The following is a 16,286-nucleotide window of genomic DNA, read 5'->3' as shown; positions in this document are numbered from 1 at the left end:
ACAACGACAACATTGTCATTCTCAATCTGATGATGAAGTTGCAAGGAATGCTGGTCCTGCAGAGAGGGATTGGATTCCATGGATGGCCCACGGAAATCGCGAGGAGGATTGAGAGCCTGAGACTTGGAGAAGGAATGCAATGCCGGGATGAGATTGCCATGCATTAAGTAGATGAAGGTATAATATCAAGATAAGTAGTCTCGACAAGTCCTTAAATGTGGTGGTTCGGGAATTGAGTTCGGGAGGATAACAATCTCTTTCGGCAAAATGACATTAAAAAAAAATAAAGGAAATTTTATTTAGATGAATAAATATATATTTTCCTCTATATCTAATTATTTTGGACAGTTTTATTATTTATATATATTCATTTTTTTATCTAAAACCCCTCGTAATTATTTTTATAAATACTAGTTTTGCCCTCATTTATTTTTTGAATAGGTTTGGCCTCTGTCGCCTCCTCTTTTACTATTTTCTCTTCGTCCTTATCGTATTCTAAGCAACATAAATAGGGGAAGATATGCTATTTCCAAACTTTACAAGGCGTAAAATGATAATAATGATAATAGTAATAATTAGACCAAAGCCATTACAACTTTATATTTTCTTGTGGTTAGCACTGAAAACTACAGGTTTGCAGTGTAAGGATGAACATTTTCCATCTCAGATATAAGTGATTGGATCAAATTGACCCAAGACTGATTAGGGTGATGAATAAGTCAAGCCTGACTTGGACTGAAACCTAACTTACCCAACAGATATGGAGGAAGTCAACTAATGAGACCACAAGAGTCTCATCAAAGATACTGTTGGAGGGGGATCCACACATGGTGACATCACCATTAGTAAGTACTAAGGGAGGGTTGAAGTTGTAAATGCAAAATTTCTTTGTGAAAATAATCTCTTGAGCTATTTCCTAAACATGGATTTTTGGTTTTTTTTTTTGCATGATTGAAAATACTTTATATAATATTTTTATAAAGCATGAAAATACATTGTAAACCAACTCAATTCTCCTATCAAACTCTAAATCACTTGCCCTGAATACCACCTATGTCCAAAATAAAGATAATAGATTAATTTATTCTTATAAATCAACTCAATTATTCCTTGGATGTCATTTTGTATCGATAAAAAACTATATTTTACATCATGTTTCCATGAAGTTTAAGAATTATATTCTGTGATATCATGTGTTTCTTTATCGTTTTACATATAAGAATTCGATATCATTACATGTGTTTTTAAAGTTTGAATTATTCAACTCGGTTTGACCGACATAATTATTGATTTTTGTTTTTTTGAGATAAAATGACTCACATAAGATCTAACATGCTCAAGGAAGAAGAAGAGTAGAAAAAGAGAAAAGAAATCTCATACAATATATCAAAATACTTGTTAAACTAAGTGGGATTGAGCTTAACATCAAACCCAACCAACAAATCTTGTCATCCAATCATTACACCATGTATTCTGAAAGCACCAAAAATAGTCTGGTCAAGTTTTGACTTTATCATGCTGCAAAATCATGAAAGAAAATTTTTGGTCACTTCGATTCACAATGTGTGTTGTCTTCTTTGTTTCAAACCTACAACTCTGTGTCTTCGAGCTAAAAACATTAAACATATGGATGTCACTCCAACAGTATCATATCCTACTGGGAAAGTGAAGAACTCATGAACAATATCATAGATGACAATATGTTGATTCGTTCATCTTTGTGCAGAACTCACGAAGAACCAGAGAGGCTTCGGGTGCAGAGTATGGAGCTTCTCGACTGCTGCAGTTGGAAGAGTTCGATTCTTCAGTCATTAATTATTCTTCTTTTTCCAAGATTGAAGTGCATAACTTGTCACAAGTATTCTTCTTTCCCATTCTTTGAGGTACTTCAGATGTTCTTCTTTCCATCTCTCTCGCTCGCTCGTGAGGATTACATAGCTTGGTTTAGACATGTTCATCTTTGTTCTTCTTTCGACTGCATCAGGTTTCTAAAGTCAAAATGGACATCAACAACTGTCAATTTATTCGCACTATGAAGGGGACTGCCATGAACTCTGCTTTTTGGGCGGTCTCATCAAAGTCAATAGCACATCAAAGACTTTGTTATATGTTCACACCATGAAGTAATTTGCCACTGCACACGACAGCCATGACATGAGGAATTGGTTTTCATATCATCTTTTCAAGGGAAGACTTCTTGTTCTTGACATATTAGTATGCATCAGTTTTGTTCTGTCATTTCTAAACCAACAGTTATCGAGTATTGTCGGGTGGTTTTAGGAGCTAAGATCATCTCTGTGATCTTTGAAGATTGAATTCTCACCAGGCCATCAAATAAGTACTTTGGTCATAGATCAGGCAATTAATAACATATGCACTATGTAAGTAAGAGCATCAGATTCATAACTTTATTGAAATGTTGATGCATCAGAGTATGTGTATTGCATGTAATAAGAGGAGGTATACATACTGTAATTAGATGAGATGAGACAATTAGTATCAATGGTGCAAAGAAAGACAGAGGAAGACCTAAAGAGATTTTACTCGATATTATAGATAAAGATATGGATGCTCCTGTTGTAACAATTCTCCTAGATAAAGCTCAGAGAAACAATCACATGAGGATTTTACATTGTGGGGAATATGATAAAGAGTAATTTTATTAGAATGAACATAAGTTGCTAAATACTGATAAAGTGCTGACATACCGAACAACATACCAATCTTTACTCTTAGGTATCACTCGAAAAGAAAACAAATAGGCTCATTCTTCAGCCCTGGTCAGTCAGCAAAACACCATTTGATGATATGGAGTAGATATAAAAAATTCCATCAATCGGTATGAAGGCTCCAAAAGAAAACAGTTACATTTGGCGCAATCTCCTACTTAAATTACAAAAGTGTTTTCTACATTGAAATGGAGATGAATGCAAGAGTCTCTCTCATAAAATTACCATATACAAAGCTAAAACAGGACAAAATGGATGTCCTAGCACTATATGAGTTGTATAAACACAGGCTAATGATCAAGTCATTGTTTTGACTGAACAGTGAGCATAGTTAGATCTGAACACGATGGATTTAGGATGAAGTGAACAGAAGAAGGATTAAGTGCATATGAGTCGATTCTTAAGAGCAATCATCCAGTTAGACCTCGAACTGGTAGACAGCACAAGTACCAACTATTTGTTTCTATTCATTGTGAGAGAAAATACTTATCACTGCCATAGACACCACTGTTCACTTCGCTGCTGATGGCCATTTCATCATATGGTTGCTCAGATGCACCCCTTGCATTCCCAAAATAGGTGGCAGATGAAGATGCTGAAATTGAATTTGTCTCCAATCTGTTGTCTTTTAATAAAATCTCAATTTCTTTCACGATATCATTCATTGTTGGACGATCTTCGGATGTATCTTCGAGACATTGCAAAGCCAATTCTACGAACCTCTGGAAACCGATTAGGGATCCAGCATTCAGAATTGCTGGATCAATTATGTCTCTTAGACCGTAGTACTCTTTGTCGCTCTTATCCATTGCCATCTTCACCTCACGAACAATATATTTGCCTTTCTCTATTGGCAGCCTAGCAGTTATCAGCTCTAACATCACAACACCAAAACTATAAACATCACTTTTTGTAGTCAATTGTTGTGTCATGAAATACTCGGGATCAAGATAACCCTGCAAAGATCAACAGGAAGGATAAATGTACAAATGCAACTCCCTTTCATTATTTGACAAGCAAAATAGTGTTGTGCAACACTGAATGTTCAATAAAAATAATCAAATGATATATTATTTCACAAACATATTAACTAGGAGATTTATGATCATGAATCCTGTCCTAGACAAAAGCCTTACCAGTGTTCCCTTGACGTTTGTAGAAACATGGCCATGATCGCTGTCCAGAATTAATGTTGAGAGACCAAAATCTGCCACTTTAGCACTCAAATTGTCATCCAAAAGTATATTGGTTGACTTTACATCCCTGTGAATTATTGGAGGTTTAGCAAGCTCGTGAAGATAAGCTAAACCTCTAGCCGAATCTAAAGCTATGTTGAGTCTCTGTTTCCAGTCCAATTTTATATGACTCCTCCCTGCAGTTAACAGTTGATTATTACTAATGTCATAGATGTGATAATCATCATGATAAACAAGAACTCCATCAAACGTGTTTGAAGATTATACCAGACAAGTTCTTGGTTAAAGTTCCATTAGAAATGTACTCATATACTAGCGTGCGTTCCCCCTTTTCAAAGCAAAATCCTACAAGTTCTACAAGGTTCTTGTGATGCACCCTAGACAACATCTCGATCTCTGTTTTGAACTCAAGCCCTCCTTGCATCGAACCCTTCTGCGATCTCTTGATAGCAACCATCTGTCCATCAGAAAGCATGCCTTTGTAGACCTGCAGAGATATAAAGCACTTAAACTACAATCTCACAAATTTCATTATAAAGACATTATAATAAGATTTCTTGCCTTCCCATAGCCCCCTGATCCGATCTCATTATCTACTGAGAAACCATCAGTGAATTTCCTTAGTTCATCCAAAGAAAAACATCTTGCTAGTTTTAGATGTGGAGCATCTCCGGCATCTTCACCAGTTGATCCCCATGATGCTAAATATGGAGAATAGGAATCATCAGAAAGCCTTAAAATTTCCAGGGGCTTAGACATAATTTATAAGCATCCAAATTAGCAATACAAATTAATATAATTTCCTTCTATACACATGATTATTGTGCCTAGCACTGAACTCATGCAGATGTCACTTGTACTTTCCAACATGCAGTGGAATTATTCATCATCTCAAAAAAAAAAAAAAATACTGGACACGATAATGTTCTTTTGGGGTCACATTACCAAAAGGATTGTTTAGGTCGATAGCTGTTTTAGCTTGCTTTTTCTGTCGTAAAGCATAGATTCCCAGCCCTGCGATGATGAACACGGCAGCAGCACAACCAACTGCTGTTCCAATGATCCAGGCTGGAGACACTGTGGGTGATTTAACAGCACCAAATAGACATGTATTGATTAGCTTTTGATAGGAAGTAAAAAGAGCTGAGTTCTTATTCTAAGAATATATACCATTGTGTTGGAAAGTATATGTATCAGGATTGAATACGCATGGTCCATAGATAGATGGGAGGTCAAGATTTTGGGTACTCAAGTCAAACCACTGCAGTGTCTGATTCCTGGTGAAGTATTTTGCACTTTGAGGGCAAATCTTCAACTCTACTACCAGATAAGCATTAACATCGAAGGAATGATTTCGAAGAGAGTGGTGAACTGGAAACGTGTGAAGCAAAGTTGAAATTTTTTTCTCCAATTGTGATGTATCGATACTTTGGTCACTAAAGGAAGGTGCTCTGCAGATAATTGGTCCTTCATACGGGTGCGAACAACTGACTTCAGGGGAATAAGATTGTGAGTCTTGTTCCTGACCGCAAAATTCCGTTTCCTGCAGATAACGATTACTGCAAACTGGATTTCCAACAAGTCTGCATTAGGTATGAAGAGATTTATTAGTTAGACAAGGCCTCGAGGAAAGAAGATACCCTTTTGTCTTCCTCATATTTAGACTGGGACATAGAGATGCGCTTACATTATAGTTTTGTTGTAGTTGGAAGAGAGTGTAACAGAGATAAAATCATTATTTTGAAAATTCACCATCTTCAGTTGCTGACTGATGTTGCTGCCCATGTTGAGAGTGCCATTGAATGCATTGTCGTTCAGCCTCCTGTAAATTGATTACAGCAAAAGAGATAGTTCCAGTAAGTTATGCAGGCAGTGAGCTTCTTAAACATTTTATGAATCATGTAAAGTCTTACACTTCTTGCAAGTAAGGTAAGCTAAATAGTGTTTGTGGCACTTCCCCATGAAGCTTCCCAGACTCTATAATTCTGATGGCACCAAGTGATTCTTCGCTTAAACTGCTAGCTCATGAAAATATGTAATAGTCAATGCTTCAGAAGTTAGTGAACTTACAAAGTTGTGAGATTTTGTACATCTGATAGCCATGCTGGAGCTTCTGATGGATCAAATAAGTTGTTGCTTAAATTCCTGAGGATAACATCATGCAAGTACGATGTTTAGTTTTACTAAAAAGTGACAGCATCGAAATTCCTGCATAGTCAATAAAGTAGATATTCTTACAGATAATTGAGGGCGGTCATCCCAGTCAGATTTGGCATCAATCCGGTCAGCTTGTTGTTACCTAAGTTTCTATAAGCAATGGAAATGAAGAATTTGTGAATCTAACATAAAAGAGTTTGTGACCATAGTATTAAATGCATTGAAGTGCCAATTACTGCTATATTTATCGACCACTTACAGAACATTGAGCCTTGTAAGGTTGTTGATACTAGAAGGAATAGATTCGTTCAGAGAATTTGCATCTAGACGACTGACAAAATGCAAGCAAATCATATCGGTGAGATGTAAATAATTAATAAATATTTTACTAATGGATGGAGCACAGATAAATAGGGTATCTGGTCAATGATCACTCACAGGACTTGAAGTGACTGGGCAAGACCTATCGACTCTGGAATTTCCCCAGAAAAGTTGTTATGGTCAAGAAGCCTGAAGAGAAACAATTGTTAGGAGAGAAATGTAGCGGCAACAGGCGGGAGCAAATTGTGGAAATGTTGCTGCTTACATATGTATAACTTTCATGTTGGATCTGAAAAGATCACTTGGAATTGGGCCTGATAACTGGTTTAGGTTCAAATGGCTGTCAAGCAAAGTGGACAAATCAATATTCATATTCAGATCCACTGCAGACTGCAGTGATCTGTTTATCAATATGGAAAATCCAAGAACCAGAGAGGCTTACAAATGCAGATTGTTCACAAGCTGGTCCAATCCTGAAGCCCCATTTGATGAAGTCGGGATAATACCAGTCAACTGATTCTCCGCCAGATCCAGCCATTCAAGATTGGAGAGCCTACCCAGAGATCCTGGTATTGTACCATTGAACTGGTTCGAGTTCAAAGACCTAGAACAGATGTTAAAGAGAACAATTAACTTCATTTTATATTTGGAAGATCAAGAACACAAAAATAGAAAGATTACAAAGATCACAATCCTTACAAGATCTTGAGATTAAGCAGATTGCCCACTTCAACTGGGATACTACCGCTGAAGCTGCAACCAATCAGTCTCCTATAAATAATGCAAAGACAATCAAGGTTATGCTGATTGCATGGTCCACTCAATATTAGAAGGGATATGAATGAGATTAGCAGAAAGTATCCTACAGTACTTACAAGGTTTGAAGCTGTTTCAAGTTCCCAATGCTTCGTGGGAGTGGACCTCCCAGATTTTTGTTGGATGAAAGATCCCTGCATATATAGATGTCAAAATCATATCACACATAAACAGTTGAATTGCCCCATGACTGGATATGGCTTGCATAAACAAATCTTATTTGTGTCTAAGTTCTAAAACATAAATCAAGATTGAATAATTCTGTGAGTAGTATATGTCAACAAGCTTAATTTAGAGACTAGAGGAAATCAAACAGCATTAGCATTTTTATCCTCCACGGATGGGAACTACTGCCAAACATATAACAGAATTACAATTCGACGTGTGACACTTACAAGAGTGTCAGCTCGGTAAGGTTCTGTATATCACCACTCAATCTGCCCTCAATATTCATGCTGAATAGCTTCCTGGAAATCAGGAATTGGTCAACATCAAGGCCACAAATGAAGTAGTAGTTCAGGGAATATATAAAACAAATGTAAAGAAAATTGAGAACTCACAGCTCCTTCACCCTCGAATCTGTGCAGTTGACTCCATCCCACTGATCACAGGGGTCATCTGAACGCCTCCAGCTCGGAGGTGTGTTCTTCCATTGATTAGACAGAGCTTTGAGAGCAGAAACTGTCCATTTAACGCGGTCATAAGTCACCCACAATAATACAAGCTCCACATAATTCCTAACTTGGAAATTTTCCTGTAGTTTATCCTTCTAATCCGTATGCTATTAATGTCTTAAAACATGTTGATGAGAAAACGGATGGAAAAAGCTACAACTTCAGCCGGATCTATAAATATATATATATCCTTGAAAGAAGCATGAAGAAAAAGAAAAAGAAACAAGTGATTTGCTGATTGCTATCCACATAATTTTACTCGTATTATCAGCGAAAGCAGAAAAGAAACATGATTTAATTTAGTTGTTTCGGTTCACAGCTTCAAAGAAAGAAGAGAGAATTACCATCTTGTGAGTCTGTGCGGCTGAAACCATGTCGAACACAAACAAAGCACATCAGCAACAGAAGAAGCCCTCCTTTCATCGGCTTGCCTGTCATAAGATGAAGTACCATTACGGCTCTTGGCTTCCGGAGAGACGACAATCAGAGGAGTTGATCAGGATCTCATACCTTCTTAGAGAGCTAGTTGGGTACAGTGATGCTGATCTTTGCCTTTGTTCCGACTTGTTTGGGATGCGAGAAGACAAGAAAGATTATTGCAAGGATTAAAAGTTTATGCAGCATCGGATGCCAGGATTTATTGGCCATCATCATCAACCTACCCTACGGGGACCAAGTGTTTGTAAGGCGGAGAAGTTCCACGGGATTAACAGGTCTGTTCAACCGGGTAAAGCCGTTGCTGGGTCAACGCGATTCACATCATTGGACTCGGCATCAAGCGAGTTCCGTTCCCCATTACACAAATATCATAGGCATGCCCAACTCATCTATCGCAACCGGCCCCACCAGTGGGGCCGCGATCCCCACAGCAGGTCGATCACGATCCAACTCCTCCTGCCGCGGCCACATCCCTGAATCCAGAGATCACCAGCACGTTAAACTTCCCAGAGGAAGAAGACAGAAAGCAAGAAGAAGATCGAACTCCCCTTTCGCACGCCAAGAAACATGCGTCATGCGTAGATTTGGACGCATCACCTGGTCGTCATTAAATGACAGACAGAGCAGCAGTCAGGAAGGTGCTGCCAACGCAGTTGACCTGCAACTAAATACAGAAGAAAAGTAAACGACGAGCTCTGATCTGGAGTTGAATTGACTTGTTATATCCTTCTGGATATCTGGAGTAGTCAATTGCAAGCTTCAATCTGGCGAAACATGAGCCAATGGAAACGGAAAGCGAGATCATGAGTTCCTTCAGGAATCAAAATGTCTGTCAAATCAAAAAATGTCATAAAAGCAAAAAAAAAAAGAAAAAAAAAGGAAACTAATGTCCATGCTTAGTAATAATTAAACATTACCCTGGCAAGCAAAAAATATGGTAGCTTTTACAAACTGGTATCAGTAAGGCTGGCTCATATGTATGCGCAGCAACCAAGAACATCATACAAAATAGTAAAAGCACCATATGCAAGAATTACTCCTCTCTCCATCAACAGCAGCAGTGCACAGATCAGCCAATGTACAAAATAGTAAGAGCACCATATGCAAGAATTACTCCTCTCTCCATCAACAGCAGCAGTGCACAGATCAGCCAATGTAAAATGTATCAGAAACCAAAAGCATAGACCATGCACATTATATGATCGCTGCACATAGAAACCAGGGTGCTTACTCTACCACCGGTTTGAAGGTTTAGCATTCATAAAACAAAAGAAAATTTTCCTAAGGAGATATATCAAGTTCATAATTGGGCAAGTTCATAGTCCCATTACCAAGGGTTTACAAGAAGCAGATAAAAGGAAATACATTGAGACGGAGAAATCTATTTGGAGAGTAAGTACTTACATTATACAGCCTAGTGCATCGAGCAATTAGCTATATTTCATAGACAGACATACTGTACAAGACAGTTTAACTAGAACTACCAAATTAACCCTTCCATCATGCCTAAGCATATCATACAGTACAGATCTCTAGTCATTGTTATCTACATTGCATGCCATCAGTCACATGTCCATGCCGACCAAGTAGTCTTCCTCTTCCTCTTCCTCCTCTTTCACCATCTCATCACCTAGGAAGCCCTCTGCAGCAAGGTTGCTGCACATAACATGGAATTTAAGTCATTTGATGGCACTGCAGAAATGACAGATATATAGCTAGGATTTTCAACCAATGGACTTATTTTGATAATTTGATAACAGCATAGAGGAACATTGGTACAATATAACAGAAATTATGCCTCACTCTATGCAAAGAACACTAGGACCCACCTAAAACAACAGCATCTGAAGCTGACGACACGCTTCAGCTTCTTATTATAGAAAAAGAAGTTGAACGACCATCTGCACCACACTAAATGCATGTTAACGGTGCTAAAATACATGACTAGTTGAGTATCATTAAGAGAATATATTACATGGCTCCTTTTTCCAAAGACAGGTCGCCTTCAAAGTCTGGGTTGTAGCTGTAGATTTCACAATCCTTTAGTTTCACAACCTGTATAGAGAGAACATATTAACACTTGACCATAATCATCAACATCAAACCTCCCGATGACTGAATGACTAACCTCATCTATGGCATTTGTCATGCTATCCATGAAGGAACTTTCCCCATTCACAATAGTCCATTCCTGACATCAAAATATTTCATACAGACAGATAGCGAACAAAGTTACCTTTGAAATCACAATCAAATTTGACTTCTAGATCAAAATTGATTTAAGTTCAAAAAAGAACAAGCTGTGGAAGAAAGAAAAAAAAAACTTTCAATCTAAGGAATTATTTTATCATTCCAGAATCATGTACAGGTTCACCATACATAACCAAAGCCTGAGAATCAAGGTAACAACAAAATCATCCTATGCTAGACCTCCTCCAGAACCAGAAAAGACTGAGAATAGGCAACAGTATTACATGATTACATCACAAGGTCACAGATGCAATAATTTCGGTCAAACAAAACATGAAGATTAAGTGTTCAAAAAGCAAAACAATTACCTAAGAAGTCGAGTTCATATATCCTCAATGAATTCATATATCTTCAATTTCAAACTATATGAAGGTATAAGAATGACAGTGATATTTCTGCCACGTTTTAAGAGCATCTGAAGCATGGTTATCAAAATGGGCAAAGACCATATAATAAAATTACCGTCACTTGCTGGCTAGACAATCCCATTCTCGACACTCTAGAGAGACAAGTGATGCAAAATTATCAAGTTACACTATGTAAGAAAAACATTTAAATAATGCCACCGCTGTCACTCTAAGTAGACATATGATGCAAATTACCAGGTTATATCAATATGAAAGATATAGATGTAGTTACACAACAGGTGACATGAGATTCAGAGCATCCATTAGCAAGTGCTAACAAAAATTTAATGGTAAACAATAATTATCAGTTCCACTTGACAAAACAAGAGCTTAGGAACAGGAACATACTCTAGCAGCTTCAAACAAGTAGGTCTCAAATATTTGCTTGAAACTATCCCATTCTTCCTCTCTGAAATAGAGATGGGATCGGACAGCACTGCTAGATTGACAAACATTAATAATAGAATGTTACATAAATCTAAACATGTCTCACCATCCCATTAGGCATTAAGGGAAAGTGAGATCAAAGAACTTCATACGAGCAACAAGTATAAAGGTAACCACAATTTTAGAGGGAAATGGAGAGACTTGAACTCTCAGCTCACAGAGCAACGGTTTCCACCGTTTGTCGGACCACTTGACAACACTCCCAATTCTGGAGAGAAAAGATATTAAGCGGGGTGTCATGTCGCTTCCTCATTGGATAAGCTGACAATGACATTACCCAAGATCCTTTCTTCCATTTTTTATGATAACTTTAATAAATGGTATGCAAAGAAGCATAAATACCTGAAATCATAATCTGGATACATGTGGCTTAGTGTAAGAACAAGATAGATCAGTGTCTTTCGACTGCATTATCAGAAAACCATAATAAGATTGCCAAAACTTTGTATGCTAACTTCCTAAAATCTGTAAATATGTTTTGCTACCTTGATCTACTAGTCAAATACTGCATAGGCGACGCTGAGTCACTGTCAGAAGATTGTTCGAGATAATCAAAAATCTGAACCAAGACACCAGGTTAAGACACCTCAATGTCATGAACAGAAAAGCATCAGCCAGTAAATACGATAATCTTATCATCCGGTTGGAAGAAAGATATTCAAACAACCTTCGTAATAAATAAGGTGATATTATTTTTAACACAAAAAACATGCAAAAGAATAGAACATGTTGAAGAAAAAGAAATGTTGTTTCCAACCAACACAAATAAAAAAGAAAAAAATAAATGCTCGCTTATGCAGATGTTGTCCATAACCACACTGTATTACCCTTATCCGGTGAAAATTTGCACTGTAGTCACATATGCCTAAAAATGTGGTCCAAATATATAATGCATGTGCTCATGTGTGACTGGTTTAGTGGTCTGAACCTAATATAAAGCTAACCTGCTGTAGAGGTCTTAAGACTGTTATTGAGTTGCCTACGTCCATGTTTAAGATATTTCCAAAAGTTGGACAATAGCACATGATATAGTTATATGCCAAGACCAGGCAATGACCCAACCGATCCTTGGGTCACTAGTCGAACCAATGGGTTAACCAGTTGGGCTACATGCTTGATTAACGATATTAAATATATATATATATATAATTTAAAGATTAAAAATTAAAAAATTGAAAATTAAAATAAGAAGAAGAAGATAATATAAGTTCAAAAGAAGAATAAGATCATAACGAAGATAGTGGATTCCATAAATGCCAAAAAAAATTTATGATGCTTCATATTCCTAAACAACAATGGTGTAAAGTGATGTGGGATACTCAAGTTAAAACTTGTGAAGTACAAAGAACTCTCCTTGTCTCACTCAAAGGGTCGGGGATAGAGAAGATTTCACAATATATATTAGTACAAGTTATTGTGGTGCTTCTGATATGAGATTGATTAAGTACAATGTAAAGGATGATATGGAAAAATTGACAATACAAAGTTTTCGACACAAGATCTAATCTAGAAGAATTGAATCATTTAGCATGTCAACATCAATCTCTTAAAAAACTTGACTCCTACATTGGAATGTATCATGTCATCATCAATCCTTAATAGTTAATTGAAAGAACTTCTCAACAAAGATTACCTCTTGTTCTAAGCTGAAAGAGAGTTTTCTATCTGTCCCAGTTTGCTTGCCTGAATGACACAAGGAAATAGACGTTGAACTTCATTTTCTCCAAACAATATCGACAGTCAAGCAAGTAAATCACATATTAAACTTACATGAAAAGGCTTCAAGATTTCCTTTTATAGTGCTCTCTCCAAGGCTCAGATGATTAAGGAAAATATTTATGCTGAACAAAAACAATATCTATTAAGCATCAAAATTTATAAGAAAAAAAAAGTAAGTCTTTTATGTAGTATCATTATATGCAGTTGCCAATATTTCTAAGTAATTCCATAGAAATTCAGGAAGCACCTGTCCAAAGGAGTATATTCCAAAAATTTCATCTTGGCAACACTTTTAAAGCACACAGAACCAGGAGGCCCGATTGCTTTGTCACTGAAGCAAAATGCTCTTTGTCCTGAAAGGAAGAAAATGAAAAGGTCACTAACACTATGATGGTTAGGAACTACAGCATCTGACAAAATACTTTAGAAAGAGTAGAAAAGACGTTTCCTGTTCAACATGCATGGAGCTTATTAATTATTTTGACTGCACACGAAGCTTCCAAGAACCCAGGTTATGACATATACGAAAGAAACAAAGAAAGATAACTATGGCACGTTTGATGACTCGCATATGCCACAAGAACCACTGAGCAAGAAGTAAAATAACCAAGTATTCTCCAAGAAATTCTGTTAAAATTGATAATAATAAATATTCCTATACGTTTCAATAAAGTATAAAAGTCTAATCACATACCAAAAATCAATACAATCAAGGAAAATGTTATGCAAAAGCTTTAGAGGTGCAAAGTTCCTGAGAAAGAAAAACAATATGAAGAGATAAAAATAATGAATTCGCAGAAAACTTTCTTCTGCCTTGAAATTTTGTGGCGATCCATTCAGCTTAAGATTGTCTGCATCTAAAATTTGTAACTATTTGATAATAGTAGTTCTTTTGGTTAAGGAAAAACTTATCATGGACGACGAAGAATGACGACTAAACTAAACACGTCGTGTTTCAAATTGAACAGAAAAAGCAGCAGTATAGCACGAAAAATATGCACCACATTTGCGGCGAAACTGTCCCGCAGAAAATGAGATAAGATCGACTGCTTTATTGATGATCCAACAGGGAAACCCCATTCCCTCCAACGAAAAAAAAAGAACATCACTGACATAACCTTCGACAACCACAAGTTCAAAGAGCCATCGCATCACGAAACATAAAACTAAGAAACCCTAACTCGGACCTTTTTTTCCAGGTTCGACAAAATTAGACCAAAAGAATAGGAATTGAGACCCTCGATCGAGGAAAGGAGCTGCAAGAAAAGAGATCGAGGCACGCGTACCTGCCGACAATCGCAGACGAGATGCCTTTTGTGGGCAGGGGATCGACGACCTTCACAAAAGGATATCGAACACACCCAACAACCCTCTCTAATGCTGGTGTGGGCAAGAGATGGTGATTCGAAGAGGGCGGCGTCGGCCGTGAAACTTGTAAACGGGATTCACGGTAGAAGTCCATATTAAATTCAGCGCTGAAGCGGGGCCCACGTCAAGTGACCAAACAATGATTAGCTAAAATTGTTCCCTGCAATAAATAAAACAGCAACAATTTCCCCCCCCGTTCGCTTCTGTGGTCAAGAATCGGTGACACCTGGACGGTGTTGCTCGACTGTTAAGTGAGGCTAAGAAGTGTATCTTATATCTAGAAATCATTCGAGAGGACCCACATTCTCTGACCAATAAATGTTCGCTCTCAAGCTGTTTTCTGCATGAAGATGACAGCAATGGAGTATATGAATTGAGGACGGCATTATGCTTCGCATATATCAGAAACCCAAAAAAATTGCCACATATTTCCCCAATAAATAAAAAAATTCGTTATCTTCTTATTATAATCCACCATAATAATACATAATTTATTCATCAAAATATTACGAGCATAATTTATTCTCAACTATTATTCCATCTTCTCTTTCTATTCACATTATCACTGTTGGGGGTTTTCCTTAAAAAAAAACCTATATTTTAGGGTTTTTTTTTTTTAATTATACATCCTCTTTTATTTTTAAAATAATACTTCTAATTTTAAAAAAATAAAATATCTTTTGAAAATTTTCTTGTTAAAATTTTTCATCCATTTTTTATCAGTTTTCAACTATAGAGTGTTTTCATTGAGTTTGTTTATAGTATTTTTTAAATAACATTTATTTTATCTTATTGATATATTAAAAATGTTATAAATATAATTTAAAATAGTATAAACAGCATCATATCGTATCTCTTTGATTATCTTATAAATCATTATAATATTATATTTTTAAGCTTAATTGAAGTTAGGTGTCTATTTAGATCATTTATAAAATATTTAAATAAGTTTTAAAGTATTTTTATTGTGATGACTAAAATAATATAACAAACCAAAAATATTGTAATACATAATAGATCAAAAATATCATGATAAGTGTTGGTGAACAAATGTGTCGTGACTGATGAGTCAGCACGGCCTGGTCCACGGGTCGGTGTCGGGAGTCTTCTGTCGACTGAACTGGATGTCGAGGTCGATCGGACCCTTGCGACGGGGTGTTGATCAACGTTTCTCGATCCAGGTGCTGGTTGATGGCTCATCGTAGAGACGTCGGTCGATGACTTCCAAGGTTGGGACGCTCGCGAGTCGAGGGTGGTTACTTTTCTGCAAAAATGACATTCGTTGGGTAGCCGCTTTTCCTGACTTTGGCCCCTCCGACGAGCAAGTCAGTGGTGGGTTGAATTATTTTTTTCCCCTGAGTCGGATGCCGACCATAGGTCTTTATACTACTGTACCGGGGTCGGTCGTATGCGAGTTGGCGTGATGGTACGCAGGTTGGTGTGATGGTCGTACCCAATAGCGTCAACCTGTCTTGAGCTTCCGGGACGATCATATCAAACAGTGCCTCGATATGGATTCTGACTTGACGTGTGGTGATGCTCTCCTTGCTGATTCTCGGGTTGGCATGTGGGGGTACTCCCCCTGCTAATTCTCGGGTTAGCATGGTGGACGTATCAAACAACGCCTTAGCATGGATTTTGACTTGGCGTGTCTCGAACCCAAAATATACCTTATCAATAAGCAAACAAAATTTTGAAGAATAAGTTAGATGTAGTCAAAATTTAAGATACTATTGAAAAAAAAAAAGAGATACCCAAGTGGGA

At 37.1% G+C, this 16,286-nt stretch overlaps 2 protein-coding genes across 6 annotated transcripts; both read right to left on the bottom strand.

Annotated features, from left to right (window-relative positions):
* Positions 1-2,842: 2,842 nt before the first annotated feature.
* Positions 2,843-8,656, bottom strand: LOC135619400 (leucine-rich repeat receptor protein kinase HPCA1-like). Its single transcript, XM_065121384.1, has 20 exons — positions 8,404-8,656; positions 8,238-8,324; positions 7,780-7,900; positions 7,615-7,686; positions 7,279-7,353; positions 7,103-7,174; positions 6,846-7,007; positions 6,669-6,743; positions 6,521-6,592; positions 6,342-6,413; positions 6,164-6,232; positions 5,996-6,070; positions 5,839-5,910; positions 5,613-5,747; positions 5,096-5,508; positions 4,871-5,002; positions 4,487-4,626; positions 4,193-4,412; positions 3,866-4,101; positions 2,843-3,685 (listed from the first exon to the last, which is right to left on the bottom strand). Exons 2-20 carry the CDS (start codon positions 8,314-8,316, stop codon positions 3,197-3,199), a joined length of 2,781 nt encoding a protein of 926 aa, XP_064977456.1. The 5' UTR covers positions 8,317-8,324; positions 8,404-8,656; the 3' UTR covers positions 2,843-3,196.
* A 1,027-nt stretch (positions 8,657-9,683) lies between these two features.
* On the bottom strand, positions 9,684-14,579 carry LOC103977770 (uncharacterized). 5 transcript variants are annotated; one of them, XM_009393373.3, is made up of 11 exons: positions 14,441-14,579; positions 13,402-13,507; positions 13,206-13,276; positions 13,069-13,118; positions 11,921-11,994; positions 11,778-11,840; positions 11,337-11,427; positions 10,460-10,522; positions 10,307-10,386; positions 10,161-10,232; positions 9,684-9,987 (listed from the first exon to the last, which is right to left on the bottom strand). In XM_009393373.3, the coding sequence occupies exons 2-11, from the start codon at positions 13,431-13,433 to the stop codon at positions 9,897-9,899; spliced, it is 687 nt and encodes a 228-aa protein (XP_009391648.2). In that variant the 5' UTR covers positions 13,434-13,507; positions 14,441-14,579; the 3' UTR covers positions 9,684-9,896. The 5 variants fall into 5 exon arrangements, with proteins under 5 accessions (XP_009391648.2, XP_009391651.2, XP_009391652.2 ...); XM_009393376.3 differs by having other exon boundaries at positions 11,337-11,424; XM_009393377.3 differs by lacking the exon at positions 14,441-14,579 and adding an exon at positions 14,342-14,429 and having other exon boundaries at positions 11,337-11,424.
* Positions 14,580-16,286: the final 1,707 nt, after the last annotated feature.

Source organism: Musa acuminata, chromosome BXJ1-3 (genome assembly GCF_036884655.1).
Source record: "Musa acuminata AAA Group cultivar baxijiao chromosome BXJ1-3, Cavendish_Baxijiao_AAA, whole genome shotgun sequence".
Lineage (NCBI taxonomy): Eukaryota > Viridiplantae > Streptophyta > Magnoliopsida > Zingiberales > Musaceae > Musa > Musa acuminata.
This window is presented reverse-complemented; position numbering and strand designations above follow the sequence as displayed.

Excerpts from the sequence above, each read along its gene's own strand:
- LOC135619400 (XM_065121384.1), bottom strand. The coding sequence starts at position 8,316 with ATGAAAGGAGGGCTTCTTCTGTTGCTGATGTGCTTTGTTTGTGTTCGA. Across the intron at positions 7,008-7,102 it reads CTGCTTAATCTCAAGATCTT|GTCTTTGAACTCGAACCAGT; the intron begins GTAAGGATTGTG and ends CATCTGTTCTAG. Across the intron at positions 5,911-5,995 it reads GTACAAAATCTCACAACTTT|AATTATAGAGTCTGGGAAGC; the intron begins GTAAGTTCACTA and ends TGGTGCCATCAG.
- LOC103977770 (XM_009393373.3), bottom strand. The coding sequence starts at position 13,433 with ATGAAATTTTTGGAATATACTCCTTTGGACAG. Across the intron at positions 11,428-11,777 it reads TATCCAGATTATGATTTCAG|CAGTGCTGTCCGATCCCATC; the intron begins GTATTTATGCTT and ends TTGTCAATCTAG. Across the intron at positions 10,523-11,336 it reads ACTTGTTTGAAGCTGCTAGA|GAATGGACTATTGTGAATGG; the intron begins GTATGTTCCTGT and ends TTTTGATGTCAG.